At 51.3% G+C, this 22,380-nt stretch overlaps 6 protein-coding genes across 6 annotated transcripts; 3 read left to right on the top strand and 3 right to left on the bottom strand.

Moving 5' to 3' along the window:
* Window positions 1-279: 279 nt before the first annotated feature.
* Window positions 280-1,637, top strand: N7482_002713 (NAD(+) diphosphatase; the record flags this gene model as incomplete). Its single annotated transcript, XM_056684838.1, has 2 exons — window positions 280-874; window positions 937-1,637. The coding sequence occupies 2 exons, from the start codon at window positions 280-282 to the stop codon at window positions 1,635-1,637; spliced, it is 1,296 nt and encodes a 431-aa protein (XP_056548444.1).
* A 194-nt stretch (window positions 1,638-1,831) lies between these two features.
* Window positions 1,832-5,829, bottom strand: N7482_002712 (uncharacterized protein; the record flags this gene model as incomplete). The annotated part of the gene is made up of 2 exons (XM_056684837.1): window positions 1,832-5,218; window positions 5,275-5,829. The coding sequence occupies 2 exons, from the start codon at window positions 5,827-5,829 to the stop codon at window positions 1,832-1,834; spliced, it is 3,942 nt and encodes a 1,313-aa protein (XP_056548443.1).
* Window positions 5,830-6,130: 301 nt separating this feature from the next.
* On the top strand, window positions 6,131-7,705 carry N7482_002711 (putative flavin dependent monooxygenase; the record flags this gene model as incomplete). The annotated part of the gene is made up of 2 exons (XM_056684836.1): window positions 6,131-6,250; window positions 6,311-7,705. The coding sequence occupies 2 exons, from the start codon at window positions 6,131-6,133 to the stop codon at window positions 7,703-7,705; spliced, it is 1,515 nt and encodes a 504-aa protein (XP_056548442.1).
* Window positions 7,706-7,975: 270 nt separating this feature from the next.
* On the top strand, window positions 7,976-10,225 carry N7482_002710 (uncharacterized protein; the record flags this gene model as incomplete). Its single annotated transcript, XM_056684835.1, has 3 exons — window positions 7,976-8,383; window positions 8,435-9,226; window positions 9,275-10,225. 3 exons carry the CDS (start codon window positions 7,976-7,978, stop codon window positions 10,223-10,225), a joined length of 2,151 nt encoding a protein of 716 aa, XP_056548441.1.
* Window positions 10,226-10,949: 724 nt separating this feature from the next.
* Window positions 10,950-17,613, bottom strand: pksP (polyketide synthase alb1; the record flags this gene model as incomplete). The annotated part of the gene is made up of 5 exons (XM_056684834.1): window positions 10,950-12,617; window positions 12,674-13,429; window positions 13,486-16,911; window positions 16,980-17,268; window positions 17,327-17,613. The coding sequence occupies 5 exons, from the start codon at window positions 17,611-17,613 to the stop codon at window positions 10,950-10,952; spliced, it is 6,426 nt and encodes a 2,141-aa protein (XP_056548440.1).
* A 1,631-nt stretch (window positions 17,614-19,244) lies between these two features.
* N7482_002708 (multicopper oxidase) lies at window positions 19,245-21,580 on the bottom strand (the record flags this gene model as incomplete). Its single annotated transcript, XM_056684833.1, has 6 exons — window positions 19,245-19,552; window positions 19,613-20,634; window positions 20,701-20,826; window positions 20,878-21,048; window positions 21,102-21,328; window positions 21,386-21,580. The coding sequence occupies 6 exons, from the start codon at window positions 21,578-21,580 to the stop codon at window positions 19,245-19,247; spliced, it is 2,049 nt and encodes a 682-aa protein (XP_056548439.1).
* Between the last annotated feature and the right edge of the window lie 800 nt (window positions 21,581-22,380).

The following is a 22,380-nucleotide window of genomic DNA, read 5'->3' as shown; positions in this document are numbered from 1 at the left end:
TGAGGGGAGAGGACGATGAGACATTCCCGCTCCTTCCCGTATTACGGTATATTGCCCCGATAACGGCAATATCGGCACAACTCCGACGAAAGATTGGAAATGACGATACCCACAGGGACCGCATCTTGCCGGCTGATTAATAGGCTTTACCCTGGCGTTGGACTTTCGTTCCTGGCCGGCTACAGCGGAACCTTCTTGGTTTCTACATATATCGAATATCCCTAGAGTCTATTCCAGCGACCTTGATTGTCTTTTGGCGCATTCGCAGTCGTAATCAGCATGAGCTCACAGACCCCCACCCCGGCTCATATGCTCGCGGAATCTATGCTGTCGCGGCGCTTCGGCAATGAGACGGTGAACTACTTTTCGAGTACGGATATGAAGAGGTGGCAGCACGTTTGGAATAGCACGACTAATTTTCGCACAGGCTCTCCTATCAACCGTTTATCATTTTTGCGCGGTGATCACGCATTTCTTTCCGCGGCCCTGACTCACCCCTCCACCCAGTACCTACTTCTTAACAACCTTGCCCCGCTCACCCGGTCGCCAGCCGAGGTATACTATGCGAAATATGACGATGTGCGCAATCTCGTCCCGCAAAATACCTTTGATCAGTCCGAGGAGGAAATGATCAAGGGCTTTGATTCCCGCAACACGCATGCGACCCTAATTTTCCTTGGACTGGACGAAAGCCGGAAGGACGGGAGCTTGATGTATAAGGCCTACTCGGGTGTTCCATTCTTCGCGGTTGATGTAACCCCGAAGGGCTCTGTGGCTCAGCGAGCGGCTGCTCAGGATATTATCAGCGCGATGGAAGGAAAGGGCTTGTCTTTCTTCCAGACGAGAGTAATTAGTACATTTACCGCCGACGAAGGTAAGTTTGGAGGAGGAACAAGTTGATGATGAGATTGGGGAATTAAGCTGATAGGTGCATAGCTGCTATATATGCGCAGGCGCGCGCACTAATGGACTGGAACACCCGCAATACCTTCTGTGGCACCTGCGGCCACCGCACGCTGTCCGTGAACGCTGGGACGAAGCGGGCTTGTCCCCCCACAGATGCGGCGCGAACTAGCGAAGGCCAGTCGGAGGAGCGCCCTGAATGCAACACACGGACGACCCTTTCGAACTTGTCGTTCCCCCGTACCGACCCCACTATCATCGTGGCGGTTGTCTCTGCCGATGGCAAGCGGATCCTGCTCGGGCGTGGTAAGCGCTTCCCGCCAAAGTGGTACTCGACTTTGGCTGGCTTCATTGAGCCAGCAGAGTCCATTGAGGATGCGGTTCGCCGAGAGGTGTGGGAGGAGGCCGGCGTGACCCTTTCGCGGGTCGTTATCCACTCCTCGCAACCTTGGCCGTACCCGGCCAATTTGATGATTGGGGCAATTGCGCAGTGTAGTGCCGCAGCGCATGAGAAGATCAGCCTCGAACATGACCCTGAGCTGGAAGATGCGCGGTGGTTTGAAATTGAGGAGGTCGAGGAGGCTCTACGCATTGGTGCCAGCGACTTGGGCTCCGGTCCTCTTCCTGAGTACAAGGGTGGCTTGAGGTTGCCCCCTGCGACGGCCATTGCGAACCAGTTGATTAGCTCCGTTGTGAATGCGGATTACTTCCAAGGAGAAAAATCTAAGATGTGATTGAGAGTTGACCACACCGGAGTGTGTCTTCACAGGTAGTCTAACGCCTAGGTATATAGAACAGAGGGGAGTACGCTACATACTTGGGTGTGAATCGAGGACAGTTATTCATACGAACGGGAGTTGATTCGTGTCATGTGTTTCTAGGATTTCTTGTGTATTGAGAGATTGATAGATATGTGTGCGGTAGGATCTCATAAATTGGCATAAACCGTTCCATCGCGCAGTTCGTGGATGCCATGTTTGCCGCTGGGAGATCCAACCTCTGTGTAGCGCGTACCGTCTCGCAGTTCATGGATTGTGACTCGTCCACGGCTTCTTCGAAAGCGCCGTGAGCCCCGAACGGATGGTGTCCCATCCATACTACCAGCATCGCTTGCCGCCACACTACTTGGTGTCGGAGAGTGGCTGTCCCTGCCGATGGATGCCTGGAGCTGATTGTCGGCCACCATGTCTGCGCCATCCTCAGAGTACCATCGCCGCAAGCCAGATGCAAAGGCCCGTTCCGCGGAGCTGTATTCGACAGGCGGCCCAGTAATTTTCGCCTCTGGGCTGGAGCCATCGAAAACAGCCCATGAACTTGATTCAGTGCTCACGAGCATCATCGAGTGATGGTTGCTTTGTACTTTGAAATCTCGCAGCAGAATCGCGTTCCCTTCGGCTACTGATGGCATTGCGGATTTATAACGCCGGAAAACTCGAGCTTGAAGAGTCGTACCAGCCATGGATGGATCAGTGAGCTGAATGGTCATGAAGTAGTCTCTGGAGCCAGAGGTGGCTTTGGCGATAGGGGAAACCTCGTAAACAATAGAGATTGTGTCCACCAGGGCATTGAAATGGTCGACAAGAGTGGCCAAAGGGGCGAAATAAGAGAGTTTGCTGCGCAATCCATGGGCGTGGCGATCTGGAACGGGGGTTTCGCCAACAACTACCTTCGGGTACTCAGAGACTTTGCCGGTCGACATGGGCTCTGTCCCGTCTCGCTGGCCACTGGGTTGATCATGGGCATCGGTTGCTTCAGCTGTTGGTAGCGCAACACTAGTACTGTCCGCATTGTCTTGCTGTTCCGAGGGATCGAATGCTTTGAAAACAGGCCGCGAAGATGCGTCTAGACCCGCCGGCGACGTCTGCTCATTAGCCACCGCTGACTCTGGTGATTTCACATTGTCGGGAGCTGATCTGCGGACAGATATAACCTTCTGCGTGGCATCATGCGTCAGAAGTTGTTGCTCAGCGAGTTCCATCTGGGTGGGGCCTGAACTAATAAACGACAGGCCGTTGTCCACACCCTGTGTTTCGGACACAACAGCCATCTCTTGCGGTTCAGAGGGCTCCCCTTGGGCTTGCATGTCTTTCCCATATGGAGTTTCATCATTTGTTTTTGCTGTGTCGGAGAATTCAGGCCAGTCCTGATCATCGACTCCGTCCAGGCTGATCAGAGCCTCAAGGCTCCTGCCCGAAGTTTGCCCCTCGCCATGAAGAGCTGCTTTCGACCCTTCCTGACTTTCCCAATCAGGTAGTTCTTCCACCTTTGCAAATCCTTCTTCATTGGGGTGATCGGGCAGATCTTCGTGCAAGGCAAGCTCGATAACCGAGACCGACTTTGGCTCAACTTCAACACCATCACCCCACCCTTGCTCTCCATCTCCATCTGAATCGAGATGATCCTCGCTTTGTACGTCTTCTTCAATTGATCGATTTCGTGTAAAATGCTTGTCGCTGTAATCATCGCGTGCCAAGACATCCACGGAGGACTCGTCGTCCTTGTCGCCATCATGCACTCGGTCATCTTGGCCAAGCGCTCCATATTCATCTCCGCCCTCGTCGTCCGCAGACATTTCGTCTTCCATTGTGTCGTACTCTGGATCATCATTGACAACAGACCATTCCTCTCCATCATCGTCTATCGGAGAGTTCGAATTTTCGGAATGCACAGATGACAGGGGACTATGTTGTCCTTGTGGAATAGGGTGCTCAGGCGTCACGAGCGGCTGCTCAGAGACAAGTTCATCTTCGCTGTCACTATCCAACACTATTATTTCAGGCTGCGAGGGAGGCAGCTCGGCTGCATCTGAGTCTTCATAGCCGCTCGTCCCCGCAATTTCATCCTCCCCTTCTGGCTCCAATTGATCCTGCTCCTCGTCTGATCCATCTTCAGAAAGGTGACTTGTCTCCTGATCTTCGTCATAAAGGACTTCATCTTCGGCATCGCTTTCATTGCTGTAACTGCCGCTGCGTGAACGGTCGGAGATATCCGTGATTTCAGGTACATGTAGACCTTCGCCTTCAGTCGCGGCGTCCCTAGATGCATCGTCGCCTGATTCATCTTCGACCAAATCCATGGATTGGAGAACCAAGGGATCATTTATAGCCTGAGCAACCTCCTTGCCGTGCTCTCTCGTTTCCAATCCAGGTCCGATGTCAATACCGTCACCATTTGCTTCCTCTGGATATTTTTGCTCCTCTGTCCAGGGCTCGCCATCGGTGTGTTGTTTCGAAGCCGTCGCATTCAACTCTTCAGTCTTCTCCATCCATGTATCTGTCTGAACGAAATGGGATTCATTCACAAAACTGGGCGAGTCGAATTGACCCAAATTACCCGGCACGTTCTCAGCACCCGCGGCAAGAATGGAATTTTCTCGCAAGGAAATTGGGGCTTGGTGGTGATTCACTGATGAAAGCGGGATAGATATGGCTTCTTCTTCACGTAAGGAATCCACCGCCCCGGTTAGAGCCGGTGCTTCCTGTGGATGCAATCCTGGGGAAATCTGGCCGAAAAAACCTCGAGCTTGGAAAGCAGCATTAGCACTTGGCGCCGGGGCATGATGAACATCGTGTACAGGCGGGACTGCGTGAAATGGTGAAAAATATCCCTGACTACTACTCTGATTGGACACCAGCGGCGATGGAATCGGGAGACCAGGAGATGGTACCGGCCGGAGCTGGGGTGTGTCTGTTGGAATGTTGAAGGCACCTCCGCCAGGAGCTTGAGAACCAGAGCCGGTTAGCTTAGCGGAGGTATCGTTTTGTTCCAGCTGCAACGTGTGCCTCCCAAAGAGGCCGCCAGAAAAATCCAGGGACGGCTTGACAAAGACAGGTGATTGGTCCTCGAAAGGATCGTCGATATTCGTCTGATTCACGGCGTCCGATGCATCTGGGACGGCAGTATCGTTATTGGGCTCGGCATCCGCGGGCTCCTGTGTGTCAGCCTCGATATCCATTTCGTCCTCCAGGGCTTTCATCCAGTCCACTGTTTCTTCGCGCTCTTGGGGGCTACCCGGTTCATCCACAATGCGCCACTCGTCTCGTCGTAGGCTGTACCTCGGTCGTTTCCTTCCCTCCCCGGGAATGGATCCATCTTCGTTAGCGAACGGATCAAATGCAGAATCAACTGCTCTCCCGAACGACTTCCGCGCAGAGTGATAGAACGCGGGCGACCCCCAGGAGCCTTGACTAGGCGCTGACGCTGTGTCGGGATCAATGGAGAGAAGGCGGGGGGTGGAGGGCGGTTGGTTGTCAGGCGGAGATGGAAGGTCCTGCTCAATTATTACCGTGGGCAGACTCTGGGATGAACGGACGATCTATATGAATGCCATTAGCATCTTTTTCAAATGCTGCGGTCGCGTGGTTGGCATACTTCAAGTGTTACGCCAGTGTCGAAATGCATATCCCACGCGACACATCTCCCGTAGGTCTGCGTCGCTGCATCATTGGCAACAAAACTCGAGCCGCTCAGAGAAAGGCGCACAGTGTCACCAATCCCGATATGTGACCCGGCGACCTTTTCTGCGACGCGTCCATGGAATGTCGCTTTGACCTGCCCGTTCGATCGACGTAGGCGGAAATCCGGCTCGGCCAGTAGCAGGCTAAGAGACTTGGTCGAAGAAGAGTACGGCCAGACAAGAGTAACCGTCGCGTAAATGCATTTCCCCTCGCGCTGTTCAAGAGTAGGAGACAACTGAGCGATCGGGATTTTGGTCAATTGCGGCCGCGTAGGCAGCGCTGGAGACTGATCAGTCGCATCCATCACTGCGCCGATTTTCCCACAATCAACATCAACATGTTCGCGATCATGTGCACGTCGTAAACCATCCAGGTATAGAGGGTTTTGGTGGTAGACCATGGATCGGGGCGGAGTGCTGAAGAACACGCGAGTTCGGTGCAGCTGCGAAATCAGAGGCGGTTGCATCATGTGTGGTAATACAATTGTAATAATACAGATAGCAAATAGTCAGACAGCGTATCTTGGAAACCATAATTACTGTACATAAAGCATCCCCATCAACGGAAAGCCGAGGATGTCTCTGTACAGCTCCGAATTCATATTCAAAATCCAGAAAACTTCATGAAATCATCAAGATATTTCTGGATGACACGTAAAAGCCAAAGGGGGAGTAGGCTTTCTATGGAGAGACTGCTCAAATCGAGTGCTGACCTTGGTACGGAGTACATACTTAGCCCGCATCTCCGATAAGCTCAGGCACAACTCCACTATGGCGACATCTCCCGGTGGCCCTCCGCTTTCCCTCAACAACCCCCTGGCCGGTGGAATGGAAAGATGGTATTCGCAAATCCAGTACGCCGAGTCGCAGTCATTGGAGCCGGGCCATCTGGTCTTGCCTCGACAAAGTATGTGGGATCCTACATAATTTGCCGCCGGGATACATCTAAAGTTGCTGACCTACCTGGATAGATTTCTCTTAGCGGAGAAATATTTCAACCAAATCGATGTGTTTGAACAAAGGAGCGCTGTGGGAGGAGTCTGGAACTATAGTCACAGCTCCTCCAAGGTGGGCGCATCCACTACTGTTCCTCATCTTAATCCGCATGAACCGGCGGAAAAGCCTACGTGGATCAACCAAGCAGATGGATCATCCGAAGCCGTCTTCGTGTCCCCTCTTTATGATAGACTCGAGACCAATATCCCAAAGGAGCTGATGCGCTACTCGGACAAGGCTTTCCCACCAGACGCCCAGCTCTTTCCCAAGCACCGCACTGTCAAACAGTACTTGGAGGAATATGCCGAGGATACAAGGAGCCACATCCACTTCGAAACTCAAGTGGTGGATGTCAAATTGAGTGATCCTTCTTTGAGCACATGGGATGTGACCACGATGGATCTGCATAAGGGTGTTGGTAACACTCGTACCTATGATGCAGTAGTGGTGGCAAGCGGCCATTTCATCGTCCCTTATATTCCCGCTATCCCTGGGATCGCAGCTTGGAATCAATCATACCCTGAGACGATCTCGCACTCTAAGTTCTACGACTCACCTGAGTCTTTTAAGGGCCAGAAGGTGGTAATAGTTGGAAACTCGGCCTCGGGCCTCGATATCGGCGCTCAAATCAGTGAGATGAGCGCAGGGAAGGTTCTTGTATCGCAGCGTTCCGAGTCATATTTGGCCGCATCAGCGCCATCTGATAAGATTATCTGCCCGGAGATCGTTGAGTTTCTCTGCCCAACCAAATCAAGCCGAGGAATCCGATTCGCGGATGGTCGCGTCGAAGAACATGTCGACGCAGTTGTTTTTTGCACGGGTTACTTGTACTCGTACCCATTCCTTTCGTCCCTAACTCCAACAGTTGTCACACACGGGTGGCGAACCATGAATGTCTACCAGCAGTTGTTCTACATCGAACACCCCACGCTTGTGTTTCCTGTCCTTGCCCAACGAGTGATTCCTTTCCCCATGGCCGAGAACCAAGCAGCTGTTTTCTCCCGTGTTTGGTCCCAACGGCTTGAGCTCCCCCCAAAAGAAGAAATGCAGGCATGGGAGGATTCTCAAGTTGCAAGCAAGGGGGACGGGAAAGCATTTCACCTCTTGCCATTCCCGATGGATGCTGATTATTTGAATTTCCTCCACAACTGGGCCAAAGCAGCCAAGCCACGCCCCGGCCTAGCCAACAATGGGAATGGCAAGCGCGGAAACTTTTGGGGGGAACGCGAACGATGGATGCGTGCCCTCTTCCCGGATATAAAAAGAGCGTTTGTTCAGAAGGGTGATCAACGGGGCGATATCAAGACTTTGGAGGACCTTGGCTTTAGGTTTGATGAAAGGAAACTATAGAATAGATATACGAAGCTAGATCACATGACTTCAAGAAATAAATGAGGAGATTAACCTACCATGCGGATAAGACGATAAAGATAAGAAAGTAGCTATCACGTGAAGACCGCGGGCCTCCGCCCGAGTCGGCGCATTCACTCCCATTCTCCTCCACTAATCTCGACGGCGACCACAACCGTTAATATTGCACTGCTGCTGCGGTTGTCACTCCGGTTTCCATGACCACTTTCAATACCATATCCACCATCAAGATCACAACAATCGGCTGTCATGATGGAGGACAAGCCAACACCATCTTCTCTCGGGGACATCGACGCTACAGTACCTACATCTATTCCAGAAACTATAGCACCCCTCAGTGTGCGCTCTGACACAGATTCTGTTTCGCACTCTCATACCGCTATTCACCATGTTCATTCCGACTCACTCCTTCAGCCGCATTTAACCTCAGGCGGCCCAACGTCCATGGAAACGATCCAGCCCAGCGCGTTAACTTTCGAGGGCTCCGATCAAGCTCCCCCAGGATCAGTTCGCCTTGGGCCGTCTGAGTTCGCTGTGACTCTGCCCATGGATTCCCGAGTGAAAGATGATTATGACCGCATTTTGACGGACTCCGCTGCTATTACAAGGGAGTTCCTCGAAAGCTTCTCCACTGCTGGCCAGTGCTCAGATTTCAAGGTACGTTCCTCTGACTCGTGGGTGATGATTCTATCTGATCCGATTCTGCAGGCAGAGTATCCTTTGTCCAAGATATATGAAGTCATAACGAAATTGAACAATGTGTCTACTCATCCAGATCTGAATATCACGCAGCATTTGTCATACGAGGACTCAACAATTGCCCGGGAGGCCGAATGGGCTGAATATTCGAGCGCCAAATTCCGTTTTCTTGGATGGTTAATACGGGTGGGTGGCCAGCGCGACCTCCATATAGTTCTGGGGGTTCAAGGCGAGGAAAAACGGAAAGTTCTTGAACGTTACTTGCTTGGCAAAGGATTTACCTATACCAAGCCGCGCGAAGAGCTGGGGGCTAGCTTGGAAGTTTCCCTAGTGAATGGATCTCTAAGCTTCGCTATCCATTCGCACGATAGTGTACTAGAGGCATTCAAACCACCGTCCGCCATTCTCGCTCTGGACACGGCATACAACCTCGAGAGTCCTTCGGTACAACATATTCGAACGACTTACACTCGGAATGGCGGCCTTCTCCCTGTCATCCGGCTTCTCGTCTCCAATGCATGCGAACACATTGAACGCTGTCTGCCTGACTTACCGGAGCCCGAACGCTTGCGTCTTCTCATGCAATACATTGATTTCTTCCATGACGAAGTCGGTGATCTCCAGGAAGATGCGCTCAATGTGTGCGAAGATGCCGAGGAAATTCTTGGATTTTTCTCAGACAGCTTTGCCAGCTGGCCTCTCCCAACCATTGAGCCTCTGCACTTTGCCTCTATTGACGACTTAGAGTCGTCAACTCCTTCCTCCGAGGAGCCAATACCGGGTACTCAGAAACGTTCACTGGTCGGTATACCCTTTTCTGCATTGAGTTCTTTTCTGATAAAGATATAGCACGATGAAGAAGAGGAAGCTGAAGATTACACCGTGAAACGTGCAAGGGTCGAAACCCAAGATACCAGCCAAATGACCCAATCAACCAAGCCACCCAGTCAAACTTTGGACCGTGATCTGCAATCTCTGGAGAAGAGCCTCCTCCAGATGAAAAGCATACATACGACGGAAAAGGAACAACTGCAGAAGGTACTATCACAGACCCAGGCTCGCTTGCGAGAATTCGAGACCGCCATGGGTATTTTGCAACATCGCTACGAAAGCCGAACCAAAGAACTGCATCTGACTCGCCAAGAACGTGATCGTCTAGCGGAAAGCAAGACGTCCCTGGAACAACGCGTTGAGAAACTGAGAGAGGAAGTTCTCAAGCTGAAAGAAGAACGCTCACAGCTGAAGGATACGCTCGAGCAAGCACGGCAGGAGCTCAAATCTGCGGGAGGTTCTCTAGCTGAACTAGAGACAGCTCGTGAAGAAATTCGCCGCCTGGCTAAGGAGAGTGCGAGTCTTGAACGCAAGGCAGAATACGAGAAGAATCAAGCAGAGTACACTCGAGAGCAGTACCAGACCGCGTCCACGGTGGCCGCACAGGCTGGGAATGAGCTTCGTCAGGTTCGGGATGAAAACGAGGCCTTGACTCGAAAGGTTCAGGGTAACGCCGTCCAGCTTCGGGAGATGAATATCAAGAATGACTCGATTCGCCACTTCGCACGGATCACCGAGCTGGAATTGATACTAGCATCTCGAGATGACCTGCTACGGAAGAAGGAAGATGAGCTGCGGGAGATCCGCAAGAACCGACCGTCGACTCGGTCGACAAGCACACAGCCCCGAAGTCCTAAGTGGGCTTCTGGTAGCCGTCCAACAAGCCCCGGTGTTGGCCACAATGGTAATGGTAATGGCCTTGCCGGCCGGGGCAGTGCCCTGCGGTTCAGCTCAGAGATGCCTTTCTAGTGATATGCCTTTTACGACGATCCTGCTTAAGCGAATTTGCATCTTACTGAGGAGTTCTAAGCGCCGTCGATCAATTACAACTAGCAATTCAGATTGCACAATTCTGTGCTTAATAACTTCATTACAGTTGTGTTGCTCTATCACGATCCAGGGAACGACCATATTCTTGTAAACTCTGCTGAAACAAGAGTGAAAAATGGGTTAGGAAGCAGGTAGGGTTGCGATGAGCTGTAAAAGCGACAGTAACGAAAAATCGACGCCACCCCCACTAGATACTATCCACAACTACTACGTTGATCTGATGCCTACTGCAACATCCCATCTATGACGTTTAGACAGCCAATTGGGGAACTGGCCATTGTAACTCAAAGCAAGCTCCCTACTAACAATGATCCTGGCAGTCAGTCATTCCTCGCAAAATTCCAACTTCTCCATGCTATTCATTATTTTGCGGTTTCCCCTCCGTTGTCCCATGTTGATTCCGATAGAGAGAGATATAACATTTTTCATAACAATCCGTGGCATTCAAATATTAAATAGATCCCATCAATGGGCTAGGTCGCGAAATCATGTATATGTTGTAATAATAAGACAAACGAGAATCAGATCCTGAAACACCATAAAAAAGATACAAAAATAGCAGTGGACGCAACCATATATCGTGATCCAGTGCGCAAGCAATCTCCAGCCGTAAAGAAAAGGGTATCGCGATGAATGCATTTCTTTAAGCAGAGTTCATCGCACCCGCGATGAATGCTGCTAGCTCCTTCGCCTTCTCGCCACGGGTCATGGTAAAGTGATTAGCTCCCTCCATGACGGTGATACCGCCGACATTCTTTGGACCAACGAGGGTATCCCATCCATTCGGGCCGAGATCAGTGCGGTTGTTTAACAACCAGAGCATTTCCCGGGGATCAGGGCTGCCATCCTCAGCGGGGGCAGGGCGTGGATCGTTCGGCTTGTTGCACACACCGTCCTTCGCCCAGACCATGAAGGTTTTCGGAATCTTGTCTGCGTGCTTGCTGTCATTAAAGGGGAAGGGTACAGCCTTGTATGCATCCAGGGAGTCGATAAAAGCCAGGAAGTGAGGGAGCAGCCACTTGGGAGGTGGAGCCTTGCCTTCGCCGAAGAGGCCAATTGAGTCGAAGAATCTGTACAGACGGCGAGGAAGCTTCTCCAAACCTATGGGGAAGGGAGAGTCTAAGAGAAGCAGGCGCTCAACCCGCTCACCCTCCTCGAAGATCAAGTAGCGGGCTGCGTCATAGGCACAGATACCGCCAGCGGACCAGCCACCAAAATTGTACGGGCCAGTGGGCTGGCGACGTTTGATCTCGGTCACATAAGGCATCGTGATCTCATCCAGGCTAAAGTTCAGGTTCTCGGGAGTGCGCATGTACGGACAGTTCAGCCCGTAGACGCAGACGTCAGGCGAAATACCGGGAATCGTAGCGTAGGAAGTGGCCGATCCAGATCCATCGGGAAACAAGAATAACTTTTGAGTGGCAGTCTTGGGGTTTCCTTGCAGAAGGATGGAGGTCGCGGCCGGATGCTGGATTGTTGTGAGAGCAGCAGCTTTTGGAACATCCACTTGGATTTTCTCAGGAAGTCTCATCGGCTCAGAAGCAACCGCCTTAGGCTTCAGATCGAGAGCAATCTCGACGTCGTCGATCGTTTGGTTCTCGATGAAGAACTCGCCAGACAGTTCAAGGTCCAATGTCTCACGAATCTTGCCCAACACGGTGAGTGACATGAGAGAATCCAGACCCATCTCACCGAGGTTAGCATCACCCTGGAGCTCCTCGGGTTCGACGCCAATCTCCTCAGCTAGGATCTCGCAAATTTGCTTCATGCTGTCATTCTGCTCCAGTGTCACAGACTTCTCATTGGCGGGCGTGGGAAGACCACTCGAGTTGGGGGTCGAGATATCAATCGAGGATGCTGCAGACGACATGTCCGGCTCGCTGCTGGATCCGTCATTGCTGTTATCGGCGGGGCTCATCTGCACCAGCAGCTGCTTGAAGTCCTTGATTGTGGGCTGGTCCACGAATACATTGGAGTCCAGGTCAAGACCCATCTCCTCACGGTAACGACCAGTGACAGTCAAGGAAAGCAGGGAGTCTACTCCATAATCTCCGAAGTTCAAGTCATCCGTCATATCAGACGATGAAAGACCAACTTCCTCGGCCAAGACTTCAAGGGCTTTCGTGATGATACTGGGTCCTGCAGACTTGGTCGAGGGTGCGGCAACGGGGGAAGCCTTCTTGGCCTGGGGAGTGCGTGACTTCTGGATAACAATAGGCGCAGGCTTAGGCTTAGCTGTAGCTGACTTGGCGATCGAGCCTCCACCAGGAGGAAGAGCAGTGTCAAGAATCTTCCGGGCCAGGCCTTGGAACTGTATCGGAGCTTTAGTATTTGCATCGAACCTAAACTCAAATGTTGATAACATACCTTCACGCCACCGAATACGGCAACAATATCATCCCCATCAAAGAGATAGACATCACCAGCATAGATCGAGTTTTGCCAGGGCTGCATACGGACGTAGGTGCGGTAGGTGACGCTCGGATCAAACTTCTTCGAGCAACGCATTGAGTCCCAGCCATGGTTAACATAGACCAGGTCTTTAGAATCAGTGGCATCACTGGCATTCATGGTAAAACCGGACAAGTGGCCAATGCTGTCAATCCAGAACGGGTTGCGATGGAAGTTACCCGGAGGAGCTTGGAACTTAACCAATGCGGTAGCCTCGTGCTGCTCACTGTCGAGAATGACTTCCTGGATGGACTTGTAGTTCTCATCATACTCGACAAGAGCACTGAAAAGCTTGTACACCATACCACGCTTCATGCGATGCGCCTGGCCAGACTCGCTGCTCTCCTTCAGGTGCTCAATGCTTCTCTTGATGAGATATGAGTTGCGTTTCCACTCAAGCTCGGCGACACTGGTATCGAAAAATCTGATGACGCAGCTTGCGTGGTCGATCATTTTCTTGCCCTCAGGAGTGACGGACCACACTTGCATTTTGGCGCTCTCATCGGCCCAGTTCGCAGTGGCCGAGACGCGGAACAGCTGCTTGCCACCTTTTGCGATGAGAGGCTTTGGAACCACCACCTCACAGACGTCATAGCCACGCTCCTTCCATTCAGGCTTGTATTTCTCGACAAGGAACTCTCCTAGCGTCTGAGCAATGTCGGCGTACAGGGACTGTGCTGATGTCAGCACGATTCGGGGCAATATGGGTTTAGATAATGAACACTTACTGAAGGACAGAGCGCAGCTCCATTAACCTTGTGGCCTTGAATTACACGGTTCAATTCCGGGTCCGCAATATCGTTCTCGATAACGATAGTTGCCGAGGTCTTGTCGCCGCTAGTCTCCAAAATCTTCTGGGCAGAGGAAGTCAAGAAGGATGAGACAGGAGCAGTCTCAACCACTGGCGCAGCAGGTGCACCTTTGAGCAGGCAGAAGTTGTTGGTATAAGGGATCCAATAGTTCTTGAGGTCCCACTTGTAGGCAGGCAGCGCAAGAACTTCGTGCAAGGCACTGAAGTCCTGGTGATACTCCTTCCAGCGGAGATCAATCCCAGCCAAGTAGAAAGCCGAAAGGCTGCTTGACAGCACCTTCCAGGTGTCCTCCTGGCGACGCAGAGATGTGACTGTTGTTGCTTGGGGACCGAAAGTCGACTTGACCATTCCAGAGCAGACTGGATGCGAGCCAATCTCAACCCAGAGAGTCTTATCATTCATCAGCTTCGCATGACGTGTGGCCTCCAGAGCAGCAAGAAAGTTGACAGTCTCTCGGCAGTGACGAGTCAAGTATCTGGGCCCAAGGACCTCGGGGTTGGCCTCCTTGAGAACATCACCCAGCAGGGCCGACACGAAGGGGATGGTCGGCTCGTGGAAACTGACACCCTTGGCAATTTCTGCAAGGTTCTCAAGTATAGGATCCACTTGAGCGGAATGGAAGGCGAAAGGAACCTTCAGTTTGGTAGCCTTGAAGCCTTCGTTGGCGAGTTTATCAGCAAGCTGGTCGATCATCTCAACCGCTCCGCTGATGACAGTCTCCCCGGGTGCGTTGATACAAGCCACCTCGGCAGTCTTCTCATCAAGGAACTGCTTCACTTGTGCGACCGATGACTTTACCGCTAGCATGGCGTGGGTTCCTACCTTGCATTGCTCAGTCAGCAACATGGCACGACGACCAGCAAGGTAGATGGTATCGCTGGTCGTAAGAATACCAGAAGCATTGAGTGCGGCATATTCGCCGAGGCTGTGACCCAGGACAAAGGTGGGATTCACTCCCAAAGAGATCCAGAACTTGGTGAGCGCCATCTGAACGCAAGTGGTTCCCAATTGAGTAACGACGGGACTCAGCTCCTCGATAGGAACACTTCCATCAATTAAAGGTACAATGGATGGGAACCCCTGGCTTTGGGCAATGCAATCCAGATGCTCAATGTTGGTTCGGAACTGGGAGCTGTTCTCAAAGAGTTCCTTGCCCATGCCAGTGTATTGAGCGCCTTGCCCGGTAAAGACAAAGCCAACGCCAGGTGCAGTTGAGGAGACCGGTGAGAAGCTGTCATGGCCTGCGCTCGAGTTCAAGGCAGTGCGGATCTCCTCCAAGGTAGAGCCTGTGGCAGTTACTCGGAACGGGTGGTGAATACGTCTTGCCGTGGTCGTGTAGGACAAGTTGGCAAGAAGATCGGACTCATTGACGTTGAATAAACTCTTGTTTTTGTCAATGTACTGTACAAGAGCCGCGATATTGTTCTTCAGGGCAGACTGCGATCGTGCCGAAACGGCGACCGGGTGCGCGGTCCGAGGGTCCTTGCCAGTGCGCTCACGCAGAGGAGCATCCTCCATCAGCAGCGCAGTGTTTCCGCCAGCGGCCGAGAAGTTGTTGATGAAAGTCTTGCGCTTGCCACCATCCGGACGATTCCAGGGAGTTGGTTTGAGAGCGATGTGGACATTGCGCTGCTGAAGATCGGTAGGGAAGTTGTGGTTGACCTTGGACTTGATGCCACAATGGGGCGGGATCATGTTCTTCTGCATCATCATCAACACCTTCAACAGAGCTGTAACGCCGGAGGCGGATTCTCCGTGCCCAATGTTTGCCTTGGCTGAACCAAGATGAAGGGACTGGCTTGGCCCACGGCGATAATCTGGAGCGAAAACATCCAGAACTGATTGCATTTCCACGGCATCACCAGCCTGGGTTCCGGTGCCGTGCATCTCAATGTAACTGACTTCCTTCGGATCATAATCGTTTTCGTTAAGCAGTTTGTTGAAGATGAAGGCTTGGGCGCCCACATGAGGCCGGGTGATGGAAACAGCTTCGGCAGAGTGGTTGGTATAAGCTCCAGAAATAACACCGTAAATCGGATCGTTGTCGGCCTGGGCGTCCTCGAGTCTCTTCAAAACAATAGAGCCAATACCATCCGCTCGGCAATACCCGTCGGCACCATCATCAAATGTGTTGCAGTTGCCGGTTCTCGAAAGGAAGTGTCCGCGGTCAAGGCCAGCGTGGTTGTCCGGGTTGGTTAGGATGTTGACGCCACCGGCGACAGCGGAGTCACAGTCATTCCTCCAAAGAGAGTTGCAAGCCACATGAATGGCTGCCAGACTGGAGGAGCAAGCGGTATCAACACTAACGCTTGGTCCGCTGAACTTGAAATAGTAGTTGATGCGACCAGGAGTGAAAGCACGGTTGCCACCAGGAATGAAATAGGTGTCGATATCCTGTCCACTATTGATTTCACGGTAATCGTCACTGGTCATGCCATAGAACACACCAACCCGGTTCTTCTGCGTGGACGGAGTGCTGTCTGGGATGAACCCAGCCATTTCGAAGGCTTCATAGGCAGTCAAAAGCGCAAGGCGCTGAGCGGGATCAGCCTGGAGTGCCTCACGGGGAGACATGTTGAAAAAGCGAGGGTCGAAAAGACCGGGTTCGTTGATCCAGCATCCATATTGAACCTTGCTAGTGTTGCGGGTATTTCCCTCCATATCAACATGAGCCTTGACATCCCATCGCTCAGCGGGAACTTCACGGTGAACATCGAGTCCTTTGTACAAGAGATCCCAGAAGGCCTCGGTATCCTGTGATTCAGGGAATCTTCCAGAAAGGCCGATGATGGCAATCTTGGACTGCTCGGCACGGCCACTGCTGTTGGTAGCTTCAGGGTCCTTCTTAACATCGCCGATGGAATTGTCAACCTCGAGAGAAATTCCGGCCTTCTTCAGCGAAGTGTACAGGCTTTGAGTTGCGGTGCTGGAGATTGGGAACAAGATGCACTTGGAGGCAGCTGACTTCAAGGCGGAGCTGCACGAGTCAATAACTTTGCCCCAGCAAAGTTGACGCAGGAGAATCTCCTCGAGCGACATTTTCAATAGAGTCTCGAGGCTCCCGGCATCGAAGGGCTTGCCAGTTTCACTTGATAACACGGGAACTTGGGTGGCATAACCCGCAAGCGTCTCCTTTGGCCACGACTCCATGATACGGCTGATGTCTCTGTCGTCATAAAGGTGCATGGCGTGGTATGGTCCGTGAATTGGCACTCTCACGGGCTTCAGATCCTTGGAGAGTACAGTTTCGATGAAGTGCTCCAAAAACCGGGGCGGGCCACTGATAGTCAGGCCATTAGGGCTCACTGCGCTGATATAAGGCTGTGAAACACGGGGCAAGGCCTTGAAAGAAGTGTCAGAATTCTGTCCTTGCTTTGATTATCTTTGATAGAATTCAGCTGTTTGCTCACATTTTCTCGCCCATACTCCTGAATTAGGTTCTGGCCTTCCTCCTCACGGATTCCAGAAATCAGGACAGACCAGCTTTGCGATGGTCCCTTTGCCTCCACAAGCTCGCGCACTTTGACAACACAAGCTCCCAGCCTGAGGGCCAAAACAACTGTCTCAACGCCTGCGGGGATAAGTTCTCCGACTGTTTTTGAACAGCTGACAGCCGCAGATGCCAGCTGACCGGTGCAGAGGCCAATTATACAGCTCTCAGATCCCAATGGATACTCATGTCCCAGATCTCCGTAGTAGCTGTTCAAAATTGAATTAGTCCTGCAGAATGGGCGATTTGATATACACGATATCTTACTGAATGAAGCATCCCAACTGATAGATTGTCGTCAATGCGCTTTCAATAGCTGGGTTTGGTCCGAACTCTCTGTATCTTGCCAGGAGATCAACAATGCTCGTGAAACGAGGAAACAGTTGTCGCTGCGACGGCGACAGCTGGCTGATTTCCTTGCGCAGGGCATGATAGCACTTCTGGAAGAAGGACACTAGCAGCGAGTCATTCTTGGCTTGCAACAGGCGGCGAAGGCCCGAGTCGAAATCCGCAGTCTGGTCTCCAAAGAGATACACGCGACTGGGGCTCTCCATATTCAAGCCCAATGCTAGCCAGGGGTGAAAAGTTCTACGGAGAGAAAGGAGAGAGAAAAGAGTTCAGTTCCTGCGTGAATGGTTGGGGACCATACTTTATACATACAACTATGGCAGTATTCTCCTTTGTGGGGCGATACTAGCCCGAAAGGCATCATCAGTCTATGGCACATGGAATTATTTTTCTAAGCCCCCTACTTTTTCCCTGTTTTCCTTGGAAACTAGAGTTATTGGGACAGCAAATACGAGTTTACAGAACTCATTCCACGGTATTCTTCTCCGTACATTTGACTTGGTAGCACTCCGGTCGACCGGGATATGAAGCCCACCTGATTCTGACCAATGGAACGGTTACTGTGGCCAGGCAGGTGTCAAAAGTAAGACCTGGAATTCTCTTTTATTCCACATAACCTGACTCGTAAAGATGTGGGGCGATGTAAATCGGGAGCCCGGTGGACTATAGTCTCTTGCTGCCCGCGTGCTGTTTGCGGATGAGACAACCACTGACTCGGCCGAAGGAATTGGATTGAGGCTTTTGGCTGGAATATCCATGACATATGACATGTTCTAGACCTGAAATTCCGGATTGAGGCAGAGAACAGATGGAATACTGTGAAGATAGTTGCAACGGCAGTGGGTTATCGCCGCTTTTAGAAGGTTGCACCCGCAACTTTCCATATATCACGTGCCGGTCTTGCCCTATGTACCTCACCTCCTGTACCTCCTGTACCTGTAGCGCGTCCAGAACATAATAATCTTAGAAGAAAATCAGGGGATTGACTTTGTTGAACTCACAATAATCTTCAGTGTGTATACAGGAAGTCCACATGGTACTTGATTTAATTTTGGCGCTTCTCTAGTATATACGACTTGTCAAGTGGTTTTCTTATCCGAAGTACTCATTTTCTCAGAATGCAACAAGACGCAGATCCACCAGGATACATGTAGATCACACACAAAAATCCAACTATTTATATATCCCCTTGAGGTATCACGCTAGGCTCGATACTACGTCATGACTTTATCGGGATGGTCAACCCCCGAAAGGACAATCCAGATCTCTTTCGCAGATCATATGCCGTGGAGACCGCGTGCTCAGTGTCGATCATGTTCTAGAAACCCGTACGATATTATGTTCTATGTATAGTCACGCAGATTGGAGCAGCTGAAGTGATCATTCAGAATCTCCAACAATCGGGCAGGGAGGTGTCGCAGGCTACCCAAAGTGTAAACTCATGCTACTCCACTATGTCTGCGACATACAAGGAACTCAACCTAGGCCTTGAGCTGGGAAAGTTAGGCTTAAATTTTAGACCAAGCACGGGGTAGTCCAAGGCTTAAACTTTTTCCCTTTTTCTGCGATCCATTATGGGTCGAGGAGATCGACACCGATCGTGGTGGGTCCCCGGCAACGGACCGACGTCGATGTGTCCACTACAAGCAGCCGGAAACAGAAGTGGCGCGAATGATCTAGGCCGCCAAAAAAAATCTACAAATTAGCGGTAGATAGGGCATCAAAACTAATAGGCGTCTCAGTATATTTTTGTTGGCCGGCGTAATACACAAGATCATAATTAAACTAATCAAACATCTGATGCCTCTTTACATATAACGGGACAGGTGTTGCTCAATCACACGCGGAAGTGGGTCATAGAATGGATGGTATGGCTCCGTGCACTGATCTGCCATAGACTTGATCGCCTCCACTCATCCTTAGGTTTGCGCAATTCCCAAGCGGTCTCGGGCTCAAAAGAGGGAGTGAGGGGGCGGGGTGATTGCTGTGAGCTAGGACGAACAGGTGTCGGAACCAGGGCTGGAATAGGCGTTTTGCCGGGGGTATAAGCAGGAGGTGGGGGTTTAGACGCAGTCTGTTCACCCTGCGCCCCGGTTTGTTCTTGACCACCTCCTTGACCATATCCACTAGCCTGTGCTTGCCCTGCTGCTCAGTCCCGTCAGGACTGGTCCTCACCTGGGGGGACCTGGGGCCACACATCAATACCATCAAGCAAAGCGACAGCCATACCGTTTGTGAGATGGGTCTGAATGTGACAGTGGAATAAAAATGGACCCGGGTTAACCACCTGGTACCGCACAATCATCCAGGTGGGCCCGTGGGGGCCATTAGTGACAAATGTGTCTCGCCTCTGAGGGTTGTCCATCTGGAACAGATCAGGACGCTCATTATATGCTTCTTCAGTGCTAGACCAGTTGAAAAAGCCGGGGCCAACTCCGAGAATGTAAGCCTTGTTGGAATGCTTGTGCATAACATGAGGCGGTTGGACGGGAGGGGTATCCGGCATCTCACCCAGCTGTAGAAGCAGGTCGACCCAAGTTCCGTTCTTGGTTTGGATGGTAACCTGCTGAGCCAGGTTGTCCTTGGCGTTCAAGTCGTAGAGAATTGGGTCATCCCAGTTGGCCATAACGTCATAGAGTGCATTCCCAGCAGTGGTCCAGGTGTAAGAGGATCCCCAGCGGCCAAGAGTGAGATTGACAAGCTGATCGGCATGTCTGGGAATCGTGACAGGTGGGTAGGGTTTCATGTCCCTCGGATCCAAAGGAACAACGGAGGCAGAGGTGCTCTGGCCGCCATAGTTAACATAAGGCATCGACGGCTGAGTGTTCGAGGAGCCCTTGTATCGCAGCGTGGCAAAGCCTGAGATGACCTGATCACCCTGAGTGGCCGGAACTCGGATGGTATAGTCATTCCACACCTTATCAAGCTTAACCATCGCAGCATAACGCTCACCACTGAAAATAGTGGCACTATCAGCAGGCAGGGGTTCGATATAGCTTCCATCAACTTCGTAAATATACATCTGGTGTTCGTCGATAGAGAACATCAGGGCTTTTAGAGCAGCGGCGCTGATGAACTTGAGCGCAACCCAACCATCGTTAGGATCAACCTCAATGATTTCGTGCAGACCAGTAGTAGGACTGCATCCGGCATTGAGACCTTCTGGGATGTTTTCAGGGTGTGTGGGTGGAAAGTCGCCCTGGGTGGCATAGGTGTTGGGCAGACAACTGAAAGGGATCGACAGATGTTAGCTAGTGTACAAAAAGGACCACCAGAAGTCAGGCGACACTTACCCCTTGTCAGTGAGCGGCTGGTTATCAATTGCAGTCTTGAGGTAAGGCTGTTCAACGCTGGAGATGTTTGCGGTTCCAGGGCAATATACGGCACCACGCCCATTAACAAGCACACTGTCCATACAGCTGAAGTTCCTGTTAACATATATCCACCTCTGGAATAAAAGTCCTACTCACAATATGTTGAGACGGCTATCCTCTTGCACCTGCTGGTATTCAGCCGCTGTCAAGTGGTCCCAATCGGACAGCATGATCAGCTGAGGATTCTTCTCCGCCTTCCGCATAGCTTCAATGTCATCATGGGTGTTTGAAATTAGGTGAAACGGATCTAGAGTCTCGGGAGACGGACTGTATTTATTAGCATTGGGGTTGTGGAGTTTGGTAGACCGAAGTAGCCTTACTTGATCCAAATGGGACCATATAGACCATCCATCATTTCAGAACGGGCATGAGCATGGTACCAGTAGGTTCCATACTGAGTAGCCTTCCACCGGTAAGTCCAACTGTGGCCCGGCTGGATCGGCTTTTGTGTCAGGCCAGGGACACCATCAGACCACGGCGTGTCACGCTGTTCAATGCCGTGGAAGTGAATCGAGGTGTCGAAGGGCATATTATTGTGGACGACGACCTAACTTTCATCAGTATTCTTGATCTGCGCTTTTCCTTCTTCACGGCAAGATAGTACCTCAACATCGTCACCCTCATCCAATCGCAATTCAGGTCCAGGAAATTGATCATTCATAAATATCATGTCGCGGACGTTGCCATCGGGGGCACCTTTTTGCCAAGTCACATCCAACTCAAATTGAACCAGCTTAGCCCATGCCAAGGGCATTAGGCCTGAGGTGGCCAACACCAGCAGTGTCTTCGAGAATGCCATTGAGATGACACCTTACTTGAACACGCTAAAAGTATATAAAAGATGAGTGATTGATGATGTCGCGCTTGAATGTTGTGGACAGCAAGAGAATGCTCTAGACTGGAGTGTTCGGCGGTTAACCATCAACCAAAAGCTCAATGGCCCTCGGGAGTGATGGTGTTTTAATAGTACAGGTGGACATTTTTCGAGGCATGCCAAACCATATGCTGCAAGCGCCACGGGGCCCCGATTAGGGTCTGGAACCATGTTTGCATATTTGACAAAACTAGGGAGGCCTACACGTTTGCCTTTGCAATCTTAGACTTATTTGCATGTTGAGGCGGAGATGTGTTGGTCCTCCTACTGAGGTATATTCATGGGGCTGGGGAGAATTGGCTGCAAATGAGCTTCCGTTTCCGTTCAGAAACTGAGAAGCCAGTCAAGTCGGGCCGAAAGGGCGATCCGGAGTCTGAACCGAGGCATGGTGGAGCATCACCCGTAAAGCCTCCATATTAGAATAGAAGACTGGACATTAACAACATGCAAGGAGGTCTCATCAATCACCTGCTCAAACATACTGTTTGCGCGTGGCTAGAACATTCTTTATCTGGAGTTGGAATGTAATTACTGCCTGATCCGGAAGGGAAGGTAAAATAAGCGACAAAACAACAAAATGCCTTCTCTTCATTAGTATTGTGGGGGATAATGCCTGAATAAGCTTACTTCATGGCCTTTCATGCTGTGCGTTGGTAAATCACAAAAGCTGGTGCTGGATCAATTTATTCTAGGATCTGGTCACATTTAATCATTGTATGAGCTTT

Source organism: Penicillium canariense (assembly GCF_028826845.1).
Source record: "Penicillium canariense strain IBT 26290 chromosome Unknown utg000001l_segment0_segment0, whole genome shotgun sequence".
Taxonomy (NCBI): Eukaryota; Fungi; Ascomycota; class Eurotiomycetes; order Eurotiales; family Aspergillaceae; genus Penicillium; species Penicillium canariense.
This window is presented reverse-complemented; position numbering and strand designations above follow the sequence as displayed.